Below are 26,029 nucleotides of genomic sequence, written 5' to 3' on the forward strand. Positions count from 1 at the left end.
CTGCTTAACCCCAGGGTCCCTATCTCTGGCACTAGAGACTGGCTAGCCATTCAACTAAGCCTGTTTTCTCTCTCGCCCTAGCTCACAGCTAGACTACAGTTCCCAGCCTTCCCTTTCAGTAGGACATGGCCATTGAAATGGGGGCAGAAATGATGTGCACCACTTCCAAGTCTGCATTATGAAACCCTGCCCTCACAGTTATCCATGCCCTCTCTTCTGCTGTGAGTTTGGAAGTCACGTGCTGAAGATGGCACAGACACAGAAGGAAAGAGCCTGTACCCCTAAATCACTGCTTGAAAGAGTCACCCATTAAGAACAGCTATTTCGGACTTCACATAAGAAATAAACTTCAGTTGTTTTAGGGCACAGAGATTTAGGCTTAACTGTTAAAGAAACTAGTTAATTAATATCTTAGCTCCCGTTTGACAAATCAAACTTATTTTCTCCTACTTCCAAACTCACAGACTTATTCTTCCAGTTAGGCAAGCTTCCTCACATACGATCCTACTTCCATGCCTTTGCTTCTTTCATTTAAGGTCAACTGAAGTGCCCTCTTTCACTTTGCTAATCTCAATCTCAACCAAGGGTCAAATCCTTGATTAAGGATTTAGATCCTAAACCAGGATCCCCCATAGAATTTTGCCAGCTCTCATGACATTGCCCTTCCTTATGACAGGGGGTCACAAATTCAAATACCAACAAGAACCTAGCAGGTCACATAAATAAATGTAGCAGCCCAACAGGGAATGTGTGTCTAAACGAGGTAACTATTTCTCACTGTCAGTCAATCATTCTTAAGTAGGAATAAGGACCCAGTTACCAGATCTGAGAAAAGTCAAAGGTCTCCTTCCTCTCTCTTTCTGTCTCTCTCTCTCTAGATAGATGAGAGTTGGGGGGGGGGGGTTCTGTTCCCTAACTAATACAGTTACATATATCAATTAAATACTGCCTATTAAAATATCCTTGGGGGGGAAATGGAAAAAGGAAAAGGAGAAAGTACTTTCAAGGTTAAAACCATAGGAATACTGGAAACAAATTTTAAGAACAAATATTTTGGGATGCTATCATACAGTGTTATACTGTTCCTTTGGGCCTGTAAATGAGGTCAAACATATAAAGGCATCTTCTCAGGAGAGAGGCTCCATCCCTCTTTTGACATGTGCTTGACATTCTTTAATTTGTCTTTGGATATAAGCGTGAAAAGAATAAACAGATGTTTCAAAAGTATGTAACTTAAACAATATACCCCAATTTATACCCCATTTTGGAAGAAAAAGGGCTTAGGAGGGTTTCTCGTAAATGAGCTAATATATTTTCAAAAAGAATGCAAAGTAGACGAGGCAATGCCACAGCTGACTTGATGGTCATGTACACATAAAAATATCTCTTCATAAGAAACTACTTTGGTAATGAAAGAAGGAGCCCTTTTGCTAACATTTATAACACAGGCAGAATATGCATAGTTGAGGATGGTTCTCCTAACGTTCACTTTTTAGGTCTATTTTATCACTTGTCTGTTAAATGAGGATAGCAACATCCCCAAATGGTGCTGCCATCTGAGCGTGTGGCATCCACAGTCAGGTTCAAATGCCCATGAAGAGCTCCTGTAAGAGCTAGTGCTATGATGAGAACGTTGGCAAAGTAGAAATCCTCTAACCAATTTCCTAGCCACAAAATAGCCAGGCCCATTTTTTCAATCAGACCACATGTTAGAAGCCCCCAAAAGCACCCTGACAAACAGCTGGTCAGATGTGAAGGCCAGCTGAGAGACTAACATGACAGCTTTTCATAGTGGAACTCAAAATATTTCACCCTGATAGTGCTCCCAGAGATAACAGGAAAAGTTGTGAACCGATTATAACAGCAATACAACGTCAGTTCCATAATGAAAGTGAAAATCCCCTGGACAGAACATCCATATTTATAAAGGAGCTAGGGCTGATAATCAAGGGAAAGGAAAGGCCGTGTAAAAAATGTCATCAATCTGATTTGCTGGCAAACCCACTTCACCAACAAAAGACTTACTCGTCTTCCCCAAGACACCATATATATCCTGACCAAGGACATTGTTGCAGCTGAACTAATGGAGATGGAAAACACAGTATTATCAAAATAGAAGCTTGAAAGTGGAGAGATCCTTCAGGTCACAATACCATGAAAGAACTGTCCAGAATCATTACTCTCCATCTCTAAGAACTATACTTGGCAAAAGCTGCTTCAGAAAATTACCTGTGGGACCTGCAATTTTTAATCCATGACCTGCTACATTCTATAAATCAGGTTCTTTAACTCCTAGCTGCAGCTGTTTAAGAATAAAAACAACTTCATCCAGAAGCAAGGTAGATAAAGCACCACTGGGTGTATATAGATTGGTGCCTCCAGGTCCAAGCTTGAAGTGTAAACTAAGATCTTCAAATCACAGGGCTGACAGAAATTGTCAGGAGAGCATGAAAAATCACGTTATCAAGTTCTAAAGTCTTCAGGAACATCTAGATATTTAGATGCCAAGCCTAATCACAAGTCAAGCAAATGCCTCCTGTTAAAGCCAACCTCCTCTCTGTGCTGTGCACTGTTCTTCCTAGTCTTCCTTATGTGACCAGATGGCCCTTATTTGATCCCTCGCTTGGGTTGGTCATGTCATTCAATGCGTGTTCTTCCAAAAACCCCAAAGGCTTCCTGGAGAAGCAAAGTGGGGGAGTCAGACAACTTGCATTCAAATACCAGCTTCCAAGCTTCCTAGCTATGGGACCTTGAGCCACCAACCCTACCCCAAGTTGGGGTGCCTTCTTAAGGAGATTATTCCATCTTCCTTAGTGTTGTAAGAATTAAAGAAGGATGCATGGAAAGCACTTAACCAGAACCTAGCCCACAAAAGGGGACGAAATCATGGTGGTTTCCCTGTTCCTTCCCAGTATATTCAAAGCCAAGGTGACAACCATAGTTTCAGACAGGAAATAGAGCAAGTACAAAGCTGACCAAGTCTCCTAGATAAACACAGTATAATGCTTCTTCTCAACAAAACCTTCCAGAAATAGCAGCTTGACTTTCACTGTCCGGTCATAGATTATTCCAATAGTGAAAACTTCAAGCCAAACAACAGAGGAGAACTTTGCTGATGCAGGCTTGGCGAGGGAGATATTTGAGAGATTGCACATCCTTTGAAATTATATACAAGCTGTGCATCTTCTCAGTTTGTGTGAATGTCTGGAGCAAGCAACACCTTTTACACAAGGAGGGCAAAGATCAATAGCTTCTATTATTTTGGTGACTGGCAAAGAGGAAGAAAGAAGGTACAAGGGAAGGCCCATGTTCAATGTCATCTGCTGCACACAATTTCTAAAAGCTAATTTTAAAATTAAAAGATCCCTGAAAAAGCTAAAACTAAAAATTATTTGTGTCTTACTATAAATTATCTTAATCAGATAACTTTCCTTCTTAATAGCCCAAGGAATGCCAGAGAATTAGAAGATCTGATTGAGTAAGGAGTTGATCATTAGAACATGGTTAAGCTTGGGTAAGACACTGATTTTGGACAGAGAAATCAAAAAAGAAATGATTGGGCACCTGAAAGACCTGAAAAGCAAAGGAAACAGTACAGGGCACAGAAGTAACAAAATTGCAAAACTGCCTGGAGTTGACTTTCACTTCATGGAGTCACCAGAAGTCATTTTCCATATTTGGCCTCTAAGAAAATGTCACCATTTAAAATGATAGGCAACCATCACTCTGAAGCCAATAAGGGTGTGGGCCCTGGCATCTCTATGCATGACAGACTTGTAAAACTGCTTGAGTGCTGAGTGAACAAATGGTTGAATAATGGCTGAGAACAGAATGTCACCTCAAGACCTTCTGTTGCTCGAAAGGTTTTCCTTTATGCTAATATTTTATAAGCATCTTCATTATCCAGTTGCTTAAGCTACTCAATTATCAGTCACTACTGTCAGTAGGTGTTCTCTGCAACTACTACAGAAATGCCATGTCTTAAATCATACACTTCCAGAGTGCTAAATTGGTAGTGGTCCTAATGGTTCTGTATGCAGATAGTTTTTAATACCTGTCCATTTTCAAAATATGTCAATTTGCCTTTATAACATTACTACTACTATTACTGTAACATTACATCTGCTACTTTTGTAGCAGAAAATTCTTCAAGCCAGAAACTCTCTGACAAAGAAGCGTTCCTCTACTCACCAGTATTATCTCACTGCCCTACTGCTTTATTCATCTCCTTACACTATTCTACCACCCCAAGAACAACTTGCTACCTACTGCTGACTCCCATATGCTCCCACCAAAAAGCAATTCCCCTTTGCTCCATGGAATCTCCATTCCAGTGTAAACAAACCCCCTTTCATCATCAGACTCTCTAACAAACCCCCTTTCATCATCAGACTCTCTAACAAACCCCCTTTCATCATCAGACTCTCTAACAAACCCCCTTTCATCATTAGACTCTCTAGAATTCTTCCTCAACCTCCTTATCTTGCTTAACAACCAGTTTACCTGGGAGGATACTACTTCCTTTCTCCACAGATGCTTTTTTTGTATAAATCACAAAATGAGGATGCTACTTTTAAACAATTGTTGTTCTACATTCATTTAAAAAATCCCCCCGCTTTTAAACCTCACTTTATCCATCTCTGCCTTCCAGGAATCTTCCAAGTGCCTTTTCCGTAGCATTCTTCTTCTGCTTAAGTATGTGGTTTACAGTTTTTAATATCCAATTTTTGACCTTTTAATTTTTTAGCTTTGAATCGCCCTGTCAGCATCCTTTGACTTAAAAGTCCATGTGGGCAATCTACCCAATCACTTAACCTTGACCTCAATGCCAACAGCTCCTTGCTTCACTCTAATCATGCTCACCCACCACACGCCCTGCATATAGTCATTACCTCAACTATATCCAAAATCCCACCTTGTGATAATAATTCTCTGTTCTTGTTTACGGTATGCGTGATGCCGACATTCTCAATATTTCTGTTTCTTTGAGTCTTCTAGTCTCTTAACCTCATTTTGTGGCCCCTTCATTTCCTTTCCTAGTTCATGGACCTACTGTCACTTACTTAAAAGAGCTCTCACCAACATCTTGAAGATATTTTATACGACCTGGAAATCCAGAGGCTTGGATCAATTCTAGAATTTGTCTTCACTGCTCCTATACCTAGTTGGGAATAGGGTGGGGAGCAGTCTGAGCGTGCAGACTTTGTATAACAAAAAGACTGTTCTGTTAAAGACTGTTTTGAAATTAGCTAGGCCTTCCCCAGTTTATCTTGTCAACTCCTTACTCATTATTTGCTGATCTTTTTAAGCCTCCCATCCCCCAGCCAACCTCCACCCACTCTACACTTAGTGGATGGTGTTCTCTCCTACTATCCTGAGAAAAGAGAGGGTAACAGGCATGAACCATTTTAAAATTTCTTGTCCCCTACCCCATCTAAAAGCAAAATGAATGAATCCTCATTTCCCCCTCTTCCAAGTCTCAAAACCTCCCCAACCCTGTATCAAGTCTTCCTCTAATGCAGAAAAATGCCAAGTGACTAACTCACAGCAGATTATCTACCTGACCTTCCCACTGAAAGGCCACCAAAACTATATAGCAAAAGACACTAATAACCTCCCAGCTGTCAAATGCAACCAGACTGGACACTTAGTCTTTATTTTACTTTTCTATTGCATGGGACATTTTTGACCATTTCATCCCTTAGGTCCAAGTGACTGCTTTGCGTTAGTTGTCTTCGTCAGTTCCCCTTGTTCTTTCTGCTTCGAAAGGTTGGAATGCATAAGTCCTCAGGCCTTGTTCTCTTTGCCAATCCTCTAAGTGATCTTGTCCACTGTGATGTACATTTACACACGAAGGTCTCTGTAAGTGATCTTGTACGCTAACACACAGAAAACTCGGAACTGTGGAATCTTTATCTTTTCTGGATCCTTCTGTTGAGTTCACATATTGTTATTTAATTGACTAATAAAAATGTCCATGTATATATTACAAAGTCACTATAAACTCAACCGATGGAAAGCTGAACTCATTAATGCTCAGTCCCCACAGTAGATGATGGCTCCATCATTCATTCCAGCTCTCCCCTTCAAGCCTTACATCCTTTGCTTTGCTCACCAGGTCCTGTAAGTTTACTTCTTTAATATCTGTATAAGCATCTCTCTCACCTAGTCTAAGTTTTTATGATCCTTCCTTTCAATCATTTCAATAGCCTTCCCACCATTCTCCTTGCTCTAGTTTCACCTCCCTTCCCCCACCACAAACATACATCTTAAAGAAAAATTATCTTCCTACACTGCTGCCCAAGAAATCTTTCTAAACTGCAAGTCTGACCGTATCACCCTAGGTATTAAAACAATCCACTGGACCCTCGTTACCAAAAGCTAAAGCTGAAATTCCTTATCACAGCACTCAGAACCCTTTATCGCTGACCCAAGTCTACCTTCCAGGCTGATTTCTCATCATATTTTACATCACCCCTCACTTTCTGTATCACCTCTCAACCACGTTTGATTCAACTGGTGGAATTCTCACACAATACTATGATTTTTACCGTCCACCCCTTCTAATGACTGTGAGTGCCTGAAAGATAGAAGCCACGTCTTACATCTGTGTCCTAACCCCCAGGAACCTCCTAGAAATTTAATAAGTGTTGGATGATTGATAGACCATGAAGTACCTTAAAAATAAATATTTATCCTGAACCATCTTTACCATTGTTTAATCAAAAAAAAAAATCTTTCTAGGAAAAACTTTCACATTCATCACAATTTTTCAGCACCTGAAGGTGTGCCTCCCAAATGCTAGTACACATGTCTCTCCCTGTTTGAAGTGTCAGGAGGAACCGGAGAGGATTATGAGTTAAGAATAACTTTACAGTGAGTGGGAAAATAGTTCTGATTAGCATGAGTGCATTTTTTTAGGTCTCCATTATTTACACTAGACGTGCCTGACTAAAGCACGTGTGCACCCACACACACTCGCGCTCAAAGCACGCACCTTCCACGCAGCGACAGCCCTCCTGCAGCACCCGTGCATACATGTCCACTTTGGACTGAGACAGGAGCTGGTCCCCGGTCAGGTATGTATTGTGGGAGGAAGCGATGTAGTAGTGGCACAGGGGCTGGTCCATGTCCTGGTACACTTCATGGTGCAGTGGGTTAAATATGTCACAAGCAGGACTACGCATGAAGTTCGTGAAGCCTTTGGAAATGAGAGAGAGTGAAGTACTATAGCTTTGAAGCATATATACTTAACCAACTCTAACAAGGACAAAAGAGATCAAAGTTTGTTCATACTGATTACCTCATTCACCTTCAGGACAGCCTTTGCAGGGAATACCGGGGCAATGAGAGATGTGCTTCAGATCAAATAGACAGTGTCAAAAACTGAAATATGACTTTGGGGAGTAGCAGTTTAAATATAACCTACAGAAAAACAGACTTTTTAAGAGTTTTGATTGAGGGAGGGAGGGGGTTTATTGCAAAGCTCTTCAGTAACTGCTACTCAAGCTATGATTATTCGGTGTGACCTAATGGGTAGCTCATGCAGTGTTCAAACCATATTTATCCTAAGTGATATACTGATCAACAGCAACCTGATAGGTTATTAAGTTGATTTGAAAAATAGTATTGTCAGTGCCATAGCTGAGGTAACAGGTCAGAAGTTAGGCATAGCTTAAAATCAGGGTATGATTATTTGACTATGAAACTGGTTTGGCAAGATGCTACTAATGGCTAGCACATTTGAGAAATGTGAAAAAGTATTTCAAGATTATGTAGAAAACCCTATCAGTTTTTCAAAAACATAGTGCCTGGGTAGGAAAGGCATTCATTAACATATTAACAGATATGTGAATGTCCTACAAGTACCTACATGGAATGATTATTAGGGTAAATTATTTCAAGTCTTCAAGAATCCTGTGGTAAAACTACTGGTAAATATCCTCTGAAACTCTGGAGAATTTCTTCACGCTCATCTTTATGGCCATAACTTAGAAATCAGGTTTAACTCCATCTTTTAAGGCCCCACCAAAGAAAAGATTTATTTATTGGTAAAGAAAGGTCCAAATTAGTTTATCTTCTTTGGTTGTTTTTAAAATAGCTTTTAATTATATAAATATTAAATAATTTCTCTTCGTTTTAATTAGCCTCTATCCCTGGAAGTAAACATACAATATCATACCCCCTTGTCCACACTAAGCCTGTTTGGGAGAATAGGAGGCCAACAATCAAAATTGGTAAGATAAGCCATGGTATCATATGCTCTTGCAGGAAGTGGGATGCCCCAGTAGTTTTTTTATTAAGATTATCTATTCTGCTTGGGACATGTTCTCTTTTGGAGAGCAGCCTACAAATTTCTTTCCCTACATATTTTAAATACATATGACTTATAGATACATGTAGCTATATTCATGTCATATCATTTATACATAATATCCTAGGAGCTAGATTCTAAATATATATTCAAAATCTAATATATATAACTGTGGGCAAGTTACTTATTTCCTTTTTCTTTTTTTTTTTAAATTTATTCATTCATTCATTTATTTTGGGCTGCATTGGGTCCTCATCGCTGCGTGCGGGCCCTCTCTAGTTGCAGAGAGCGGGGGCCACTCCTCATTGTGGTGCGCGGGCAGCCTCTGCCATTGTGAAGCATGGGCTCCAGGCGCACGGGCCCCAGCAGTTGTGGCACACAGGCTCAGTAGCCGTGGTGCAAGGGCCTAGCCACTCCTGTACATGTGGGATCCCCCAGACCAGGGCTCCAACCCATGACCCCTGCATTGGCAGGCGGACTCTCAAGCACTGCACCAGCAGGGAAGTCCCAAATTACTTAATTTCTTTCAGCCTCACTTTCTTCAATTATAAAATGAGATAGTCATATTAACAAAATTTGTGGCCCCTACAACTTCTCTACCACTACCAACTAGGGAAAACAAATTAGTTGCCAACATTTAAAAAAAGAAAACAAAAAAACATGTTTACTTATTTTAGGGCCAAATTTCCCATCATGAGATTATCTGGTTGAAACTATTTCTAAAAATTAACCATTTGAGAAAAGTCAAAATATTTCTTGGCATCTATCATACATAGTGGCATCAAGTTGACTTGCTTGAGTGGAAAATGCTACTGTCCTTGCAAAACTAAAAGAAACAGCAAAATCATGGCATCTGTTTTGTAGGAAAATATGTGTGTCGTGGGTTTTATTTGAATCATCTGTAATTCCAAGGTTATCTCCCTATTTCTTTTCCTAAAAATTTTGCTAGAATGTAACTTAGCAAACTAAACTGAGAAATGAGAAATTAAGGATACTGGTTATTTTACCTTCTATGCCAAGGACATTTTTTGCCTTATTTTCTTCAGAAACTTCAAATTTTCTTATGACGTCAATACAATAGTCTGTTGTCACATTCGTCATCTAAACAAAACAGAACAATAGTACAGTACCTGCAATTTCATGAGATATGTTCCTCTATGCTAAAAGGGCATACTGATTTTTTTAAGCATTCGTGATATAGTGCAAAATGGTTAAATGAGCCATATTTGAGGTTACTAGTGTCCTAACTACTTAACCTTTGGAAAATGATCAAGATCTCAGTATTCCTTGTATCTTTCAGATTTAATCAGTGAAAACAGTCCTTCAACTACTCGACAAATATTTTCTATGAAGCAACAAGATTAATAAAACCAAGTCAATAATCACTGCAAATGCATTGCCAAGCATCCACTCACTGTAAGCTAGTAGTTATCTGCAAAAGTAATGCTTTCTACACAAACACTGAGGTTTGCTTATCATAAATTGTATGCAAAAAGAAAATGACTCTCTACCAAAGAAGCGTATGCTAGGTAAACCACCTGTGTGTTTATAGCTACAGATCCTTCAACTGATTCATGAGAGCAGTCGGCCATGGTGACTCAAGAACGCAAATGTTAGCAAAAGAAAATAAAAAGGTAGGTGAGAATTCTGGAGTGAGAATTCTTGTATTCAAATCAGCTGGCTCATACTATTAACAGTGTGGTCTTAAATAAGTCACTCACCTTCTCTGTGGCTACCTTATAACGTAGTTGTGGGGATTAAATGGATTAATATTTGTAAGAAAAATGTATGGTACCAAAAAAGCAGTATATGCTAACATTACTGAGTTAGTCTCAAGTTTGTTGCATGTACATTTCATGCTTAGTATCACTGGGAAAAGCAAACTCTTTGAGAATAATTTCTTTAATACTAATAAAGGATGCAATATTTTTATCAAAAATCCATTCAGCCCCAAAATCTCACAATGATATTTAAATATACTAATAAGCACCAGAGAGCAGACAGCAGAAGCAAGAAGAACTAAAATCTTGCAGCCTGTGGAACGAAAACCACATTCACAGAAAGACAGACAAAATGAAAAGGCAGAGGACTATGTACCAGATGAAGGAACAAGATAAAACCCCAGAAAAACAACTAAATGAAATGGAGAAAGGTAACCTTCCAGAAAAAGAATTCAGAATAATAATAGTGAAGATGATCCAGGATACTGGAAAAAGAATGGAGGCAAAGATCGAAAAGATGCAAGACATGTTTAACAAAGACCTAGAAGAATTAAAGAACACCTAAAAGAAATAAAGAACAAACAGAGATGAACAATACAATAACTGAAATGAAAAATAGAAGGTATTTCTACTTTTTTTTTTTATTCTAGAAGGAATCAACAGCAGAATAACTGAGGCAGAAAATGGATAAGTGACCTGGAAGACAGAATGGAAGAATTCACTGCCACGGAAAACAATACAGAAAAATGAATGAAAGGAAATGAAGACAGCCTAAGAGACCTCTGGGACAACATTAAATGCACCAACATTCACATTATAGGGGTCTCAGAAGGAGAAGAGAGAGAGAAAGAACCTAGAGAAAATATTTGAAATGATTATACTTGAAAACTTCCCTAGCATGGGAAAGGAAATAGCCACCCAAGTCCAGGAAGCACAGAGAGTCCCAGGCAGGATAAACCCAAGGAGAAACACACTGAGACACACAGTAATCAAACTGACAAAAATTAAAGACAAAGAAAAATTATTAAAAGCAACAAGGGAAAAACAACAAATAACATAAAAGGGAACTCCCGTAAGGTTAAGAGCTGATTTCTCAGCAGAAACTACAAGCCAGAAGGGAGTGGCACAATATATTTAAGTGATGAAAAGGAAGAAACTACAACCAAGATTACTCTACCCGGCAAGGATCTCATTCAGATTCGATGGAGAAATCAAAAGTTTTACAGACAAGCAAAAGCTAAGAGAATTCAGCACCACCAAACCAGCTCTATAACAAAGACTAAAGGAACTTCTCTAAGTGGGAAACACAAGAGAAGAAAAGAACCTACAAAAAGAAACACAAAACAATTAAGAAAATGGTCATAGGAACATCATATCAATAATTACCTGAAATGTGAATGGATTAAATGCTCCAACCAAAAGACATAGGCTCGCTGAATGGATACAAAAGCAAGACCCATATATATGCTGTCTACAAGAGACCCACTTCAGACCTAGGGACACACACAGACTGAAAGTGAGGGGATGGAAAAAGATATTACATGAAAATGGAAATCAAAAGGAAGCTGGAGTAGCAATACTCATATCAGATAAAATAGACTTGAAAATAAAAAATGCTGCAAGAGACAGGAAGGACACTACATAATGATCAAGGGATCAGTCCAAGAAGAAGATATAACAATTATAAATATATATGCACCCAACATAGGAGCACCTCAATACATAAGGCAACTGCTAACAGTTATAAAAGAGGAAATCGACAGTAACAAAATAAGAGTGGGAGACTTTAACACCTCCTTTACACCAATGGACAGATCATCCAAAATGAAAATAAATAAGGAAACAAAAGCTTTAAATGACACAATAGACCAGATAGATTTAATTGATATTTCTAAGACATTCCATTCCAAAACAGCAGATTACACTTCCTTCTCAAGTGCACATGGAACATTCTTCAGGATATATCACATCTTGGGTCATAAATCAAGCCTCAGTAAATTTAAGAAAACTGAAATCACACCAAGCATCCTTTTTGATGACAACACTATGAGATTAGAAATCAATTACAAGGAAAAAAAATAAAAAGGAAAAAACACAAACACATGGAGGATAAACAATACATTACTAAATAACCAAGAGATCACTGAAGAAATCAGAGGAAATCAAAAAATACCCAGAGACAAATTACAATGAGAACATGACAATCTAAAACCTATGGGATGCAGAAAAAGCAGTGCTAAGAGGGAAGTTTATAGCAATACATTCCTACCTCAAGAAACAAGAAAAATCGCAAATAAACAATCTAAACTTACACCTAAAGAAACCAGAGAAAGAACAAACAAAACCAAAAGTTAATAGAAGAAACCATAAAGATCATAGCAGAAATAAATGAAATAGAAAAAAGAAAAACATTGCAAAGATCAATAAAACTAAAAGCTGGTTCTTTCAGAAGATAAACAAAATTGATAAATCTTTAGCCAGACTCTTCAAAAAAATGAGGGAGAAGACTCAAATCAATAAAATTAGAAATGAAAAGGAGAAGTTACAGTGGACACCAGAGAAACACAGAGCATCATAAGAGACTACTACAAGCAGCTCTATGCCAATAAAATGGACAACCTGGAAGAAATGCACAAATTCTTAGAAAGGTATATAACCTTCCAAGACTGAACCAGGAAGAAATAGAAAATATGAACAATCCAATCACAAGTGATGAAATTGGAACTGTGATTAAAAATCTTCCAACAAGGCTTCCCTGGTGGCGCAGTGGTTGACAGTTGCCTACTGATGCCGGGGCCACAGGTTTGTGCTCCGGACTGGGAAGATCCCACATGCTGCGGGGTGGCTGGGCCCGTGAGGCATGGCCGCTGAGCCAGCGTATCCGGAGCCTGTGCTCCACAATGGGAGAAGCCACAACACTGAGAGGCCCACATACCGCCAAAATAAATAAATAAATAAAAATCTTCCAACAAACAAAAGCCCAGGACCAGATGGCTTCACAGGGGAATTCTATCAAACATTTAGAGAAGAGCTAACACCCATCCTTCTCAAACTCTTCCAAAAAATTGCAGAGGAAGGAACACTCCCAAACTCATTCTATGAGGCCACCATCACCAAAACCAGACAAAGATACCAAAACCAGACAAAGATACCACAAATAAAGAAAATTATAAACCAATATCACTGATGAATAGATGCAAACATCTTCAACAAAATACTAGCAAACAGAACCCAACAACATGTTAAAAGGATCATATACCATGATCAAGTGGGATTTATCCCAGCAATGCAAGGATTCTTCAGTATATGCAAATCAACCAATGCGATACACTATATTAATAAGTTGAAGAATAAAAACCATATGATCATCTCAATAGACACAGGAAAATCTTCTGACAATATTCAACACCGATTTCTGATAAAAACTCTCCAGAAAGTGGGCAGAGAGGGAACCTAACTCAACATAATAAAGGCCTTATACGACAAACCCACAGCAAACACCATTCTCAATGGTGAAAAAATGAAAGCATTTCCTCTAAGATCAGGAACAAGACAAGGATGTCCACTCTTACCACTTTTATTCAACATAGTTTTGGAAGTCCTAGCCACAGCAGTCAGAGAAGAAAAAGAAATAAAAGGAACACAAATTGGAAAAGAAGAAGTAAAATTGTCACTGTTTGGAGATGACATGATACTATACATAGAAAATCCTGAAGATGCCAGCAGAAAACTACTAGAGCTAATCAATGAATTTGGTAAGCTGCAGGATACAAAATCAATGCACAGAAATCTCTTGCATTCCTATACACTAACAACGAAAGATCAGAAAGAGAAATTAAGGAAACAATCCCATTCACCACTGCAACAAAAAGAATAAAATACCTAGGAATAAACCTACCTAAGGAGGTAAAAGACCTCTATGCAGAAAACTATAAGACACTGATGAAAGAAATTAAAGATGACACAAACAGATGGAGAGATATACCACGTTCTTGGATTGGAAGAATCAATATTGTGAAAATGACTATACTACCCAAAGCAATCTACAGGTTCAGTGCAATCCCTATCAAATTACCAATGGCATTTTTTACAGAACTGGAACAAAAAATCTTAAAATTTGTATGGAGACACCAAAGACCTCGAAGAGCCAAAGCAATCTTGTGGGAAAAAAACGGAGCTGGAGGAATGAGACTCCCTGACTTCAGACTATACTACAATATACTACAAAGCTACAGTAATCAAGACAATATGGTACTGGCACAAAAACAGAAATATATATCAGTGGAACAGGATGGAAAGCCCAGAGATAAACCCACACACATATGGACAACTAATCTATGACAAAGGAGGCAAGGATATACAATGGAGAAAAGACAGTCTCTTCAATAATGGTGCTGGGAAAACTGGACAGCTACATGTACAAGTATGAAATTACAACACACCCTAACACCATACACAAAAATAAACTCAAAATGGATTAAAGACCTAAATGTAAGACCGGACACTATAAAACTTTTACAGTAAAACATAGGAAGAACGCTCTTTGACATAAATCACAACAACATTTTTTTGACCCAAAAATAAACAAATGCGACTGAATGAAACTTAAAAGCTTTTGCACAGCAAAGGAAACTATAAACAAGATGAAAAGACAACCCTCAGAATGGGAGAAAACATTTGCAAACTAATCAATGGACAAAGGATTAATCTCCAAAATATATAAACAGCTCATGCAGCTCAATATTAAAAAAACAAACAATCCAATCCAAAAATGGGCAGAAGACCTAAATAGACATTTCTCCAAACACATATAGCTGGCCAAGAGGCACATGAAAAGCTGCTCAACATCACTAATTATTAGAGAAATGCAAATCAAAACTACAATGAGGTATCACCTCACACCAGTCAGAATGGGCATCATCGGGCTTCCCTGGTGGCGCAGTGGTTAAGAATCCGCCTGCCAATGCAGAGGACACGGGTTTGAGCCCTGGTCCGGGAAGACCCCGCATGCCGTGGAGTAACTAAGCCCGTGCACCACAACTACTGAGCCTGTGCTCTAGAGCCCACAAGCCACAACTCCTGAAGCCCACGAGCCACAACTACTGAAGCCCACGCACCTAGAGCCCGTGCTCTGCAACAAGAGAAGCCACTGTAACGAGAAGCCCGCGCATCGCAACGAAGAGTAGTCCCTGCTCCCTGCAACTAGAGAAAGCCCGCATGCAGCAACAAAGACCCAACGCAGCCAAAAATAATAAATAAATAAAAGTTAAATAAATTAATTTAAAAAAATAGAATTGGTATCATCAGAAAATCTATAAACAACAAGTGTGGAGTGGGTGTGGAGAAAAGGGAACCCTCTTGCACTGTTGGTGGAAATGTAAATTGATACAGACACTGTAGAGAACAGTATGGAGGTTCCTTAAAAAACTAAAAATAGAACTACCATATGACCCAGCAATCCCACTACTGGGCATATACCCTGAGAAAACCATAATTCAAAAAGAGTCATATACCACAATCTTCATTGCAGCACTATTTACAATAGCCAGGTCATGGAAGCAACTTAAATGCCCATCGACGGATGGATAAAGAAGATGTGGTACATATGTACGATGGAACGTTACTCAGCCATAAAATGGAATGAAACTGGGTCATTTCTCGAGATGTGGATGGACCTAGAGACTGTCATACAGAGTGAAGTAAGTCAGAAAGAGAAAAACCAATATCGTATATTAATGCATATATGTGGAACCTAGAAAAATTGTACAGATGAAAAGGCAGAAATAGAGACACAGATGTAGAAAAACGTATGGACACCAAAGGGGGAAAGTGGGGGTGATGGTGGGGTGGTGGGATGAATTGGGAGATTGGGATTGACATGTACACACTGATGTGTATAAAATAGACAGTAAGAACCTGCTGTATTAAAAAAAATTTTTAATAAAATAAAAAATGATCAGTCAATCAATCAATAAATATACTAATGAATAATGATAGAGGAAGCTAACTTGGGAGCCAGTATTTTATATTTCAATGATATTCTCAAAAATTCCATTATCTCTTAGGTTCAATACCTATGCTTTAGTGAAATCTAATTCAAACTGTCTATTTAATAACATTTAACTTATTGCAGGGGGAAAAAAAGCTCTGTTATGCAACCATTTTTTGCATGTTTGAAAGAGCACAGAATGCTTTTTTTCCCCTAAAACTAGCTGCATAATGGCTAACACATTCTTTGAGTAAATTTTATAACCTTTACTCCATGCAGAGGCCTACATTACCAGACACCACCCAAAAATACCATAAATAAATGAAACCATGCTGCCTGCGAGGAACTCAACTGACCAAGTCTGGCTTTAAGCAGCTCATTAATTTGTCTGCTATAAGCTAGAGAGGCTTATCACGTGCAGTCTAAAAGATAAGTAATTTCTCACAAAATAGAAAGAACCAAATTGATAAAAATTGTATGTGCCATTGGAAGACTGAATTCACATTGCAATTATTTGGTTTATGAGGCCATTTGTTCAGAGATGTTGGGGACCTGCACTAGACTCAGGTAGTCTACCAGGAGACAATGAGATCTAAAAAAATTCAAGCAAACAAACAAAAAAACCCCCGGCATCCTGGGATGGAGCTAATTGCCGATGAGAACATGTTACTAGCTCAAAATACAAAGCAGAATGTGTTAACAAAAATCATCATATTTGAAAAGTATTCATTAAATTGATGAAAATATCAGTAGGCATTCTAGGAAGCCCAAAATTTCCTGGGCACCATGTAAGAATTAATGGGAGCTAATCCAAAATTCAAGTATTAAGGATTAACTCAGTGAAATACATTAAAACCTCATAACAATGAGAATTGAAATGTAAGTCAATCTGCTCTCATCCTTCCTCCATCCCTGCTTTCATTTAATTAACTTCCCAATAGCAAAATCTTGCATTTTACACAATTGACTTTTTCAGACCTCACTTTGAAAGTTACATTGGGATTTTACTGTATGAATGAAGGTTTAACATAGTTTAGTTTAGCTCTTTATTGTTCTTTTTCCCCTTGTTTTGCTTTCTATTTGACATGGCTGATAAGATGAAATAGAAACATTTTCTCCCTGTTTCCCATGGAGTTTACTTGAAAGTCTTGTTTGCTATCAATATCTGAGCCACTCACTGTCTCTTAACACTAGTGATTGTTTTTTCTATACAGAGAAATTTGTGCTAAAAGAAGAACTTGAGGAAAACTTGATTACGTTTATATAATGTAGTCAATGTTATGCAGTTTATAAAAAGTTTTTACATCCATAATCTTAAACAGTTCTTGTAAACTTAGTATCTTTATCCCCATCCTGTAGGTAGGAAAACTGACACTGAGAATGGTTATCACAACCAAAGTCATAAAGTCATTAAAAGGCAGCACCAAAGTTCAAATTTCAACCTTCTCAATTCAACTCCAAAGCTTTTTCTTTTACCTTGTATCTACTGTCTGGGTGTTTTCTTTATTTCTGCTAAGAAATTGAAATACTTACTTTTAAAAGTGATTATTTTTTTCAGTATAGCTGAAACTCTTGGATCTTAACTTTTGAAATTTTTGCAACTTTCAAATCAGTTATCATAATTTGACCTCTTTGATGATTCCAGATTGGAATGACTCCCAAAACACACGAAACACAAAATCATAATATAATTTGCAAAGAATTTTAAGGTTCCTAAACTCTTTTCCATTTATTTTTACTGAAGTAACATATCCATAATTAAGTCAGTCAAAACACAGACGCTTATGACTAAAAGCAGAATTCCCCCTTTATACGCAGAGCCACCGTCCAGAGGTAATAATGCCAACATCTCTAGATATTTCTTGTGGAATGAGTCTTTATACTCTTAATTATTATATTAATGATGTTATTTTATATTTCATATACTTTAAATATTATCTCTTAACTTTTTATTGTTTTTAAATAAAGACAACTCTTCTGGGCTAGCAAAACTAACTTTTGCCCTCTATCAATCCTCCCAATACAGTTATACCTTAACTTTTATTAAACTACAATTCAACGTGTAAATTGTCCTGAATATGCAAATGTTAACATTAGGTCTATTGTATAATCTGATTGTGTTTCTATTCTTATAGAATTTTCTTCTGATTTAACTGCTGGAATTCCCATCCATTCATTTAATTTGTAATGTCCCCATCACAAATTCTTCCCAATGACTCTAATGGTCTCTTGGTATAATTTTCCACATCAAAGGCAAGAGGGAATCCATGAATTCCATTTTTTCCACTATAAAAGTCCTCCTTTTTCCAGGCTGGTTAAGTTCTAAAATTTCACTCCGTTTTTTGTCCCAATTTCATTCTGTCACTCTTATCAAAGAGCACTTGAGAGGTAAATTATTTATTTCTTGCACATATTTTTGTGTGTGTTTTTTATTCTGTGCCCACACTTGGTTGACAAATTGACCAGGTAGAAAGTTCTAGGTCGGAAATCATTGCTTCATGATTTTTGGCTTCCAGAGTTGCTGTTGAGAAGTCTGATGCCATTCTGATTCCAATCCTTTTTACAGGACCTGTCTTTGTTCATTAATTTGATAAGGCTTTTTTTCCCCCTTTCTGCAAGTCTTCAGGGTTTCATTTTATCCTTGGCATTGCAAAATTTCACTTTGATTTGTCTCTGCGTGGATCTTTTCTACATTCACTGTGTTTGGCATTCAGTGGACCCTACCAATTTAGACATTCCTCCCTTTGGGCTCTAATCATTTTTTGTATTACTTATTTGATAATATCCTCCCTTCTATATTTTCTTATCTTTTTCTGTAACTCCTGTTATTCAGATAGCGGACCTTCAGGATCGATCTACTAATGTCCTTATGTTTTCTCCATTTCTTTCCTGTTTGTTCTCCTTTGGGGACAATTTTCTCAACTTTATCTTCTAAGCCAACTAATGAATTTAGTTCTCTGCTCTCTTCTTCCTCTGAATCTTCTTTTCTCATAGCATCTTTCTCTTGCTTCATGGCTGAAATTTTTTTAATCGCTCTGCTGTATTAATGTCAGTTTTTAAAGTTTCCTTCTCCCTGCATTGCCTCTATTTCCTCCAAGTTTCTTGATTCTATTTGTTTGCCTTTGTCTCTTTTTTATAGCAAAGAATTTCCTCAAACGTGGTAAGCTTTGGTTATTTAAAACCCATTTTTTAAACTGACTATTTAAAAACCTATTTCAAACTAAGGCAAGAAAAAATTGGCTGGAAGCTCTGTATTCATGAGCAGAGCTTACTGACTAGTGGGCTTCACTGTAGAATTCTCTGGCTGGACTCAGGAAATTTCTGATGTAAATATCTTTAGGGGTTTTTTTTCCTTGGGTTGGTGTGTTAGTTTCCTAGGGCTGCTATAATAAAGTACCACAAACTCAGGGCTGAAAACAACAGAAACTTATTCTCTCTCAGTCCTAGAGGACAGAAGTCCAAAATCAAGCTGTTAAAAGGGATGATTCCCTCTGGAGACTTGGACGGAGAATCTATTCCATACCCCTCCCCTTGCTTCTGATGGCTGCTGGCAAATCTTGGCATTCCTTGGCTTGGAGCTTCATAACTACAATCTCTGCTTCCATCTTCACACAGCCACCTTCCCTCTGTGTGTCTATGTCCTCTTTTCTGTTGCTTATAAGAACACTCATCATTGGATTTAGGGTCCACACAAAATGTAGGATAATTTCATCTTAACATCCTTAAGTACATCTACAAAGACCCTACTTCCAAATAAGGTCACATTTACGGATACTGGGAGTTAGGACTTGGACATATCTTTTCAGGCTACTATTCAACCCACTATAGTCGGTAATATGCCTCCAAGGAAGATTTTCCAATGTCCTACTTGTAAGGGATAAACCTGGGATCTGAACCTCGGAAGAGGGTTATGGCTCTCACACTTCAATGCATAAATGTTCACTTAATCTTTGTATTCATATCTATTTTTGTGAAACAAACCTCCCAAAACTTAGAAACTTAAAACCACCAGCACTTATCAATACTTGTTCACAATTGTGTAGGATGGTAAGTGGGACTGAGTCCAGCCACACGGTTATTGTGTTTTCACCTAGGGGTTACTCATGTGACTGCAGGCATCTAGTCAGGCGACTACAGTCAGATGGTCCAAAATGGTCTCACCAACATGACTGTGGCTCGTGCTGGCTGTTGGCTGGGCCTCTTCACATCATCTCTCCTCCTCAGAGAAACGACCTGGCTTCCTCACATGACAGTCTCACAGCCCCAACAGGGCAAGAGTGGAACTGCCAAGGCTCCCTGAAGCCTACGTTCCTTGTACATCTAGTCTGCTACAATCCATTAGTCAAACTAGGTCACAAAGCCAGCCCAGATTCAAGGGGCAGAAAAACAGACTCCACTTCTTGATGGGAGGAGAGGCAATGTCACGCTGCAAAGCCACACACATACAGGGATGTGGGAGCTACTGTAGCCACCTTTATAAACCATCTGCCACGCTCCCCATGTTTCAGTGCCCACACTCAGGTGTGCCTGGTATGCCTCAGTCCAGATTCTTCTGGTCCATCCTCCTCCAGCTCTTATTTTCAGTTGTATGCCAGGGTGGAGAAGGGACAGCTGTCCTGCTGCAAGAGGTAGGGGAGGGAATCTGGAGCCCTAACTACATCTGGATCAGACTTCCAACCAGTGCTTGTGTTTTCAACCCCTGCTCTTCTGTTTTCAGAGTATCATGTAAATTTCATTTTTGATCTTTCTTGGGTTCTTCTGGGCAAATGAACATGCTTCGTGGTTTCCTGCTCCGTGGGCTTGAGTTTCAGTGCTCTGGGGTCTCCTTTGGATCAGACAAGTTTTAAGATTTTGTTGTTTCTGTTTCCTCTCCCATTCTCTTTGTTCTTGTGGTTTTACAGGGGGGGAGAGGTCTTTTTACTGTATTTTTGGGTAATTTCAGCAGGGAGTAGAGAAACATCTCTAAATGAATGGTCATTCAGTTTCCAGCTGAATAAGACAACAATGATAGCTATTTATCTCCCCAAAATGGCTACTCTCACTCATCCAAAAATTAATCCACAAATTTCAAAGCATTTAAATACATGACTATTTCACAGAAAAATGTCATTTGGGAACTATATTCAAGGGAGAAAAAATATTACATGACATAATTACTCTGAACAGTCTCTCACTGCTTTAACTGTGAATAATTAAGAAAAATGAAACAAATTCAGGAAAGCCTCTTAAAGAACTGCTTTTATGATGAGGAGAATGATTTAAAAAAAAAAAAGAAGATAAAGGTACACTAGCACCAGAAAGGGTAGTTATAGCAAAGAAGAATTTATAATTATTTCTCACAAGAGAGGTAAGATTAGAATGACCACGACTCTCACCAAACCAGTCTGGATTCAGTAAAGGGTAGTGAAAGGAGAGGCAACAAATGACACCTATAATTGGATCAGAAGAATCAAGGGAATATTTCAGCAGAAAGAATAAAAAAGCAAAATGAGCAACTGTTAGAACCACCACAAAGGGATAATGTATAGGTCTATGTCATAAAGTTCAGCAAGAAGAGGGTGCGCTAGCATGGGATCAGAAAAGTTCTGAAAACTCCCCTGGAATTAACCATCCACATGCATATTTCAGATAAAAACACTAGATAAATAGAAATCTGCTTTTGACTTATCTATGGAAGTAGCTTTTGCTCTTGGTTAACAGCTAGAAGGGTTTGAAAACTATAAGGACTCTTCAATATTCCTGCCTTCTCTTCCTCACTCTTCAATCCATGAGAAACAAAAAGATAAAGAGAAGGTAGAGGCTTGCTAAGAAAGGTTGTCAAGGAGAGTGGGGGGAATGAAATCAATTTCTCACTCCTGAACCAAAACTCTGAAAAGAATTGAACTCAAAACACATTCAGCGCCAGTGCCAAAAAATGGATAGGAACGCTGGAAGAGAGGAAGGTTGCTTTTTGGCAAACGGGAAAAAAATGAAACAAAGAGCCTCAACCAACCCACGTACTCTGGAATCACAGACTAGTGGACATCTGTGATCTTGATCTGTGGATGCAAGGAAGCAATGGAAGAGAAACCTCAGCCAACTGGCTTCTTCCTTAACTGGCACTTCTTCACAGATATAAAAGACAGTAAGAATTTACCTTAGCACATCATATTTTAAGGATGAAAGTCCTAATCAAACAGCAGTTGGACCTGTCAAAGGCATAAAGTCATTGTGCAAGAGCTTCAGTGGAATAAAAATCTGACTCATGGGCCAATATTTGAACTCCCATAATCCCGGACAGCATATGTGGCTGGCAGTGATATTTCATTTCACAACTCAGTAAATCTGTAAAATCTGAATACTCTGGTGTCTACACCAATCTTACACCATCAGAAACGAATGAATTACTGCCATATGGATCATCAAATTGCCTCAGGTTCGTTCCACTGTGAAAATCCCATTTTGAAACTCAAAACCCCACAAAACCCTTGACTAATGACTCTCCTGCTGCACTTTTAGATCATGTCCAATTTTTCTGTTTTAAAGAATGCTGAAATGCACAACTTTATAACTTTTTTTTCTGTACACAATTACTTCCTTAGGATGAACTACTAGATGTAAAATGGATTGGTAAAAATTTTATATATGATATACAATTTAATGATAAAACTGCCCATAGAAAGACTGTACCATTCCACAGCTTCACCAGAAATATAAGAAATGGACACCATGTTTGGTAGTATATTTTTTTAACCTTTACTAATTTGATGGGTGATATATGGTCTCTTAACATTGTAAATCAACTATACTCCAATAAAAAAAAAATTTTTTTAATGGAAATAATGAAGAAGCATATTAAAATAAAAAGTAAAATTCAAAAAGTCTTGGTTTTATTTCACATTTTTAAATTACTAGTGAAGGATGAACATTTTTAATAGATCATTGACATTGTGCAAATTTTTTTATATGTTTCAAATGTTTTGCACATTTTTCTATTGGGTAGTCATCTTTTCCCTCAATTGTCTGTGCAAGTACTTTCCATATTAAGGAAATTCACTATTTCTCTCTTTTGTATATTATAAATATTTTCCAAGTTTGCACTTGACATTCATTTTATGATGTTTGATATATTGGACCACATATAAAGTTTCAGGACATTAATATTTTCCTCTTGATATATGATAATTTTTAAAAATTTCTTTCATGTTATACCCATATGTAGCTTCAAGCTAGTTTAGAAAATTAAACTGGAAACGCGTAATCATTTGCCAGGAGCAGATGTCACAGAACACTGGCTTCTGTTTTCCCCAACTAAAATTTACTGGTTGAATGTCAATATAACAAAAGGAGGGAAGAAACATATGCCCCTTAGCAAGTGACATCCACTATTGCTATTCAAATGGATTGGGTAAATTCCACTAGCACAAATGAATTTGAAGTCGCTTTCTTTGAACATTTTAATTTCTCACACTGCTGTGCTTCTGAATATCTCTGTCAAAGGGCTTTCACATTCATCATCCCAATCAATTTTCAATCTGACATTGTGAGATAAGAAAGGTAGGTATCAGCTCCCCTTTGTACAGATCAGGAAACCAAGGCTCAGAAACAATACTGATTGGCCTGCCCAAGATTCTCCAACGGATAAAGCTTGCAGGATATGAAATGCAGATTTTCTGTACTCCTGGTCTAAGGTTCTTTCCACTATACTGTGAAGAGTTCTTCTGATGACAATGCAGGAGTAGTTATAATTGCAGGAAACAGGGAATAATGATTTAGAAAGGGCATGTTCTCTGGGGAAAATAATTCTTCTATTACCCCATTCCCATTTTCTGCCTGCCTTAACAGCTAACTTTGTTAATGGAGAATCTCTGCCTTTGCCAAATTATGAAACTAAAATAACTGATTTTCATAAAACATTTTGCTAACACTATCTGATTTAATCCTTAAAGCAACAACAAAATGTATAAAATCTGGATCTGTAATTCCTAAAATGTATGTGATTGTGGTAATGGGATAAAGTAAAATATTACCAGGTCTAGTGTCTTTTTTCTGACATCACCAACTCTGACTCTCCAACACTAGCTGGGTATCCAGCAATGCAATTCAGTCATGACGCTTACCATCTGGAGTCAGCATTAGACCCTGCAGGGCTCAGTCCCACAGGCTAACCCTGCTTCAGATGCCGCAGATGAGGTCTCAGGCTACCCCCACTTCTGCCTGGCCTACTACAAATTTGGGAGTTCTGGACATTACTTAAAACAGTAAAAATAGATTTTAATCAGTAACTGTTGCAAAACGGAAAAAGAGAGCTCAGTATAGAACTGGCTTATTTGCGAATACAAGTGGGGATTTATAGCCCAGGAGCAAGGTAGGGGTCAGTGGAGGCATAAGAGGGGATTCTGGCTAACCCGACCTAACAGGATTCTTCCTGAAATGCAGGCCAGGCTGATCAAATATCACCCAGGGAATAGTGATAGGCGAGGAATTTTATCAGATATTGAGGGCGATTAGATATCGAGGAGGGAGACTCTGGTGAAACTGACTTAGGATTCTTGCTACAGCCGGACTCTTAAGGACAAGGCCAAAGGATGGAACCTTCGAAAAACTGGCTCAAAAGAGCCTGCTTAGAGTTTGTTTCTTTAAGGAGAAAGTCTTTGTCAATTCCCACAACTCAGTTTCCGAGAGCCGCCAGAATGACTCACAGAATTCAGAAAAGTGCTTTACTTACTATTACTGGTTAATTATAAAGTATACAGCTCAGCCAAAATGGAAGAGATGCACAGGGCAAGGTATGAAGGAAGATATTTACCAATGAATTACTATACTGCTCGTTAAGAATTATGTCATAGTTAATAAATGTCTAGCTATGTTATTACTATAAAGAAAACATTACCATGGTATCTGAAAGGAAACACATGAGTTAATTGCCACTACTCTGTGGAAAAATCTGCATATTTAAGGTTAAAAATTGTATAAGTGTTCAATTTGCCACTCCCTCTTTAAAGATGCTGGAAACACATTTTAAATAACTCATAGATAAGATTTTTGTGGAATTGTGATATTTACCCCTCTATTCTAAATTTAAAGTATACCTACACCCAACCTCAAGAAAAACTCATGTATCTTTCACAAGTATTTTAAAGTAAACATCCAGTTTAACAGTCTAATGATACCTTTTGCTCCACCTTCAAAAACTGAGCCAGTTCTTCCACAGTTAGGTGATCTTTCTTGTCACTGTAGCTCAAAAGCAACAAATAAAGGTCCCGTCTCAATGACATCATTTTGTAAAAAACACAGAACTCTTCAAATGTCAAAGTTCCCTGATTCTCATCTGTATCAGCTTCCTGAAAGAGGCATAGAAAATAACAAGGCAGTGTGAGAGTTTGAAATAGGAAATTCAGTAGCCGGAAATAATATTTACTATAAAAAAGGCTAATACTCATTTCACAAATGGTAAATGAGTTCTTTTCAAGCACACATGGATCAATTTAAAAACTGACTATCTATTAGGCCACAAAAAAGTTTCAAATTCTAAAGAATCAACCTTATAAAAACTAATTTCTTTGATCACAGTAAATTTATAAAGCAACAAACAAAGCTTAAAAAAAACTGTGTCTGGAAAAAACACATTTCTAAATAGGAAATGAAACATACAGAAGTAAACGCATGTACCACGTGTTACAACTTGTGTGATGCAGTAGTTAGAAGGAAACTTGAAGTTTTCAATGTATAAGCAATGTAGATTAAAATCAGAGAAGCTAATAATTCAACTCCAAAAGCTAGAAAAAAGTTAAACTAAAGAAAATAGAAGGAAATAAGTTATAAGCAAAAGCAGAAAGCAATGAAATAGAAAACAAGCAGATATAACATCAAAGGTGAGCAATTAAACCCAAAGCTGGTCTTTTGACAAAACTAATAAAAGAAATTTTGGACAAGACTAATCAAGAACAAAAGAGAGAAAACACATTTAATACATGATGAAAATTCTAGTCTCTCATCAGCTTCTGAACTGCGATTCAATCAAAT

At 37.9% G+C, this 26,029-nt stretch overlaps 1 protein-coding gene across 2 annotated transcripts in view; it reads right to left on the bottom strand.

Moving 5' to 3' along the window:
- The window catches only part of PLCH1 (phospholipase C eta 1), a 212,200-nt gene that overhangs the window by 70,462 nt on the left and 115,709 nt on the right, over window positions 1–26,029 (bottom strand). For both annotated transcript variants that reach the window (XM_060149873.1, XM_060149872.1), the window contains exons 5-7: window positions 25,177–25,347; window positions 9,322–9,415; window positions 6,998–7,201 (exon numbers count right to left, since the gene is read on the bottom strand). In XM_060149873.1, the coding sequence (XP_060005856.1) occupies window positions 6,998–7,201; window positions 9,322–9,415; window positions 25,177–25,347 (469 nt within the window). The remainder of the gene's footprint in view (window positions 1–6,997; window positions 7,202–9,321; window positions 9,416–25,176; window positions 25,348–26,029) is intronic.

The sequence above is a fragment of the Lagenorhynchus albirostris genome, chromosome 5, assembly GCF_949774975.1.
Source record: "Lagenorhynchus albirostris chromosome 5, mLagAlb1.1, whole genome shotgun sequence".
Classification (NCBI taxonomy): Eukaryota; Metazoa; Chordata; class Mammalia; order Artiodactyla; family Delphinidae; genus Lagenorhynchus; species Lagenorhynchus albirostris.